A 4,786-nucleotide genomic window follows, 5' to 3' on the forward strand; every position below is an offset into this window, starting at 1 on the left:
TTTTGACCAAAGTTTTGATAAACGTATTATACAAGACCCTACACTGGAAAACCTATACAAGGTAAAAATTGAAAAACTAACTAATTACATCAAATTCTAGGCATAAATTCTCTGTAATAGTCTGGATACAATTTTAATACGAAATGTACAATTATGTTTCTAACTTTTTTCCTTTATCATAACTTTTTCCTCACCGTTTTAATTAGTTTTTAGAGCATTTGATACAGAGAAAAACTCTCTAAAATGGTGGTTTCCATAATAGAAGTAAGAGAGTGCAATTTAGTATTTGAAACATCTCAATTCAGAGCCTTTTAAAATGACAAACTCGAGAATAAACTTATTCTAAAATAATGTACAGGTTGAGGTAGTAAATTATGAATAATTTTTCAAATAAAAATTCATTTCTATGATTTGAAAGTCTTGTTAGGAAAAATGGTAGGAATATCGCTATTTTTCCAATAATTCGGTAGTTCTTAGTAACCCCCATAACCCCTAAAGTCATGCGTAGATCTCCAAGCAATATAAATCTTCTACTTACAGTAGTGTCACAGTTGATACATATCCAGTTAAAACGACATTTATAACCTGTATTACAATATTTACAATAGAAATAATTTTAAATGTAGGTAATTTTTTTGTTTTCTAACCTGCAGTACCCATTATTTGGATTAATCCGTTAAGTTACATGTCAAAATGTGGTTCGTTCACAATCAAAAACGTTTTATCTTGGATTACGTAATCCCATTAACCACGTTTCTGCAATAGAATCAAAATATAGTTCAGGACTAAATTTAATCCAGGATTTTATAGTCCGTTGTTTAATCAGCGTTTCTGCAATCGGCCCTAAAAGATCTAAAGTGGTGCTAATGATCGCCTTTATTCCATCGGCTGTAGACCGAGTTAAAAAATATTCCGGTTCTGCACAAGACATCCACAACTCTAAAAAAAAATAAGAAATCTTCTAATTCCCTTTGATTATCTGAATTTAGTTTAAGACCATTCAAAGGCAAATTCGAGTTTAGAATGACGGCCAAATTATTAATTCGTTTGCATAACTGAACTGTTGGGTCAACATCTTTAAAGCCTGGAGTGTTTTAGCATTTCAAAATTGTTAGAGCATCCGTAACAGTGTTGCTGAAAAGCTGAAATGTGAACCGACTTGTCATATTTTCATGATTTTGGGGATCAACATGTTTTACTATCAGTTTGGGGGCTAATTTGAATTCATGGTTTGCATCATACTCCAACAATCTTTCAAAGTGAGCCAATTTGGAACATAAAATTGCTTTTTTGCAACAAGCCTATTTCTGATGCATTTCAATAAATGAACAAAATCAGAACACATTTTTACTCATCTATGTTCATTGCATGAATGCATGCACCACGGTGAATCAAGGTTTCTTGCCTCCAAATGCTTCCGCATCGACCGGTTCCATGTGGCTCCATCCGACGTTACAACATCCACAAATACTCCTGCTGCTTCACACAGAGTTGTTGCTTCTAGAAGAAGTTTTGAAAGAATATTCCCTGAGATGTTGGCTTTTGTTAAGAAACAACCAAGGGTTTGCATGTGCTTTTCCGCAAGAGACTGGAACATAATCACAAGCACATAATCTCTCAGTTAGTCTCTCATTTCTATTGGCGAAACCCATAACTGGTGTCAATGTGCCGAATGTATCCTGCTAACGTCCTTGTAGCAGGCAATGAAAGCAGCTCTCGTGTTCTTAAGTGGCGATACAGCTTGGGACTTTTAATTCTAATTAGAATGCACGAATATTTTTACTCTCTTGGAAGGCGTGTCTAAACAAGTTTGAACCACCAGTGTTTGGCTCTTGGAAAATCTAGAAATCATGTGTTGCAGTTGTTTGCCCGCCGTTACCTCTCTTTCAAGAGTGTGGATGTTTGTCTTCTTTTTACAAACCTAAAGTCCATTTTTTCTTAAAAACAATTGTCAAAGTGTTGTCATGTTGGTAAAATGAGTCTCTAGTTATTTTATGTCTGTTAGGTTGGCAACGTAAAAAGTCAATTGTCAAATTGTACGTCAACCGTTTTGTTGTAAACGCGCTTGCGCTACAATTTTTTGCTTTTTCGAATTTAAAATTCAAAGTCAAGATGAGTGGACGAAAACACGGATCCGGACGGCCTTTAACTGAACGGGAAAAATTAGCAATGGTTAGATTTTCGGAAGAAATGAAGAGAGAAAAACCATCCATGCTCATGAAAGAAATCTGCAGTAAAGCTGCACATATTTTCGATGTATTTTTCAGAGTCCCTTACAAACCTCAAATATTCCTCTAAAAATACCGTTTTTAGGTTCACTCGACAGTTGTTTTCAAAATTCTACATGAATTCGACAAGTCTGGTTGCGTGAAAACTCCTGAAAAGAAAGGTCGTCGAAAAGTAAATTATAAGACTGATCCAGCATTTTACTACTTAAAAGAAGAACTAGGCAGGCAAATTCATGCATACCATTCGAAACAGGAACATTTTACAATTGACGATCTTCATCGGTTCGTTAAAAACGAGTGCGACTACACTGGTAGTAGGTCCAAACTGCATAAAATTATTAAATCTATGGGGTACAAATGGAAAACATTCAATAACAGAAAAGTTTTAATTGAACAACCTCATATAGTTGCCAAAAGAATTACATTTTTAAGAAAATATTTACAGTACCTGCAATCTGAGAATTACGTATTCGTATATCTGGACGAGACTTGGATTTATGAAAACGGAAGTCCAGTAAAAATTTGGGTCAATGAATCTGACCCTTTAGGAGTTCCAAAAAGGATAAAATCTGAGGGCAAAAGGTTCACGATTCTCCACGCAGGTACTGCAAGTGGCTTTTTAGAAAATTGTGATCTCATGCTAGGCTCTGATATAGAACATAGAGATTATCACAAGAACATGAATGCCAAAATATTTACACAATGGATAGAGCAACAATTACTTCCAGCATTGAACACCCTCGATAAAACTTGTGTAATAATTCTCGACAACGCACCTTATCATTCCGAGCAAATAAAAAAAATACCTGTGGCATCAACAAAAAAAGGGGATATGATCCAATGGCTAGAAGAAAACAATATTCCTTATCCTCCTGATTCTCGGAAGCAAGATTTATGGGCTATCATTCGTGAAAAAAAACAATACATGGACAAAAGTTATGCGGTTGATGACTTAATTCACAATAAAGATCACATTGTTCTTCGGTTGCCCCCCTACAACTGTCAATACAACCCTATAGAATTGGCTTGGGGATTTGTAAAGTCATACTATAATAAGCATATACCGTCAGCTTCTGGGGCCAAACTAGAAAAAACAAAACAAATGTGGGCAATAGCACTTCACAATTTTACCCCTGATATGTGGGCCAATAGTGTTCGTCACTGCGAGGAACTCATAAAGGAAGATTGGAAAAAACTAATGGGGAATCTACCAGTTGAGGACATTCCTCCAGTAATCATTCAACTTTCCTCCGAGTCGGATTCTGAAGACGATTGGGAATCTGAAAATTCAGAATCAGATGGCGAAGAAAATGAACAAAACGTTTAGTCTCATTAAACCAGTTTCCATTTTTCTTATCGTTGTGTATGTTCAGTTGCTGTTCTAATCAAAACATTGGAACGTCAAGCAAAAGATGACGAAACAAACTGCCCTCAAGCATCGATAATTACGATGGAAGATTTTTACGTAAATGATCTGATGACCGGTGCAGAATCAGAAATAGAAGCGTCAAGATTACAAAAATAATTAATTGGATTGATGAAGAGAGGCGGTTTCACACTGAGAGAATGGGCCAGCAATAGCCAAACATTACTGAACGGACTACCGTCTGAATTAAGGGAGCAATCGACCTTGGATATCAAGAATAAAGAAAACACAAGAAAATCGCTGGGAGTTCAGTGGAACCCGAGCGACGATTCCATAAGGTTCAAGATCACACTGTGTACAAGAGGAAAATCAACGAAGAGATCCATCGTATCAGATCTGGCGAAAATCTACGATCCATTGGGATGGCTAGCTCCAGTAATAAACTCATCATCCAATAATTATGGATGGAAAACTTCAAATGGAATGAAGAAGTTCCAAAAGACATCGCAAATAAATGGGAAAGATACCGTGAGCAGCTTCCAGCAATACAAGAAATTTCGTTCAATGGATGGACTCATCAAAAGCACAAGGACATGATAGAACTTCGCGGATTCACGCATCGGAATAGACCTATGAAGCAGTTGCCTACATGAAGACAACAAATAAATCCGAAACAAACATTACCCTACTTACAGCAAAATTGAAAGTGGCGCCAATAAAAACAAAACCGACTCTGCCAAAAATGGAACTGTGTGCCGCCCTTTTATTACCAAAATTAGTCCATCGGATCGTAACTGCAATGAAGATAGAAGATGTTAAAGTCAAATTCGATGATCACGTTGTCGTGGTTCAAGAGAGACCCAAACAACTGGAAAACCTTTATCAGCAACCCAGTCATTGCGATTCAAAAACTTTCCGATGGTCATGTATGGAACTAGATCAAAACAAAAGAAAACCCCGCGGATGTGGTATTAAGAGGAATAGAGCTATCCAAACTAAAAGACTTCCACACTTGGTGGGAGGGGCCGAATTGGTTGAGGCACATGAAACAAAAGATGAACAACGAGGTAATCCCGACCGAAGAAGAAAAAAGACGATGCCATCATTGTACCCAAATCGACAAGGAATCACAGATAATAATATGTGAGAGATTTTCTTTATTAACAAGAATGATGAGAGTCATCGCATACTG

At 36.6% G+C, this 4,786-nt stretch overlaps 1 protein-coding gene across 1 annotated transcript; it reads left to right on the top strand.

Moving 5' to 3' along the window:
- Window positions 1-2,112: 2,112 nt before the first annotated feature.
- Window positions 2,113-3,555, top strand: LOC148176336 (uncharacterized). The gene is made up of 2 exons (XM_088035044.1): window positions 2,113-2,256; window positions 2,314-3,555. Exons 1-2 carry the CDS (start codon window positions 2,113-2,115, stop codon window positions 3,553-3,555), a joined length of 1,386 nt encoding a protein of 461 aa, XP_087891170.1.
- The last annotated feature ends 1,231 nt before the right edge of the window (window positions 3,556-4,786 follow it).

Source organism: Gnatocerus cornutus, chromosome 4 (genome assembly GCF_029298725.1).
Source record: "Gnatocerus cornutus isolate USDA-ARS CGAHR chromosome 4, icGnaCorn1.1, whole genome shotgun sequence".
NCBI lineage: Eukaryota > Metazoa > Arthropoda > Insecta > Coleoptera > Tenebrionidae > Gnatocerus > Gnatocerus cornutus.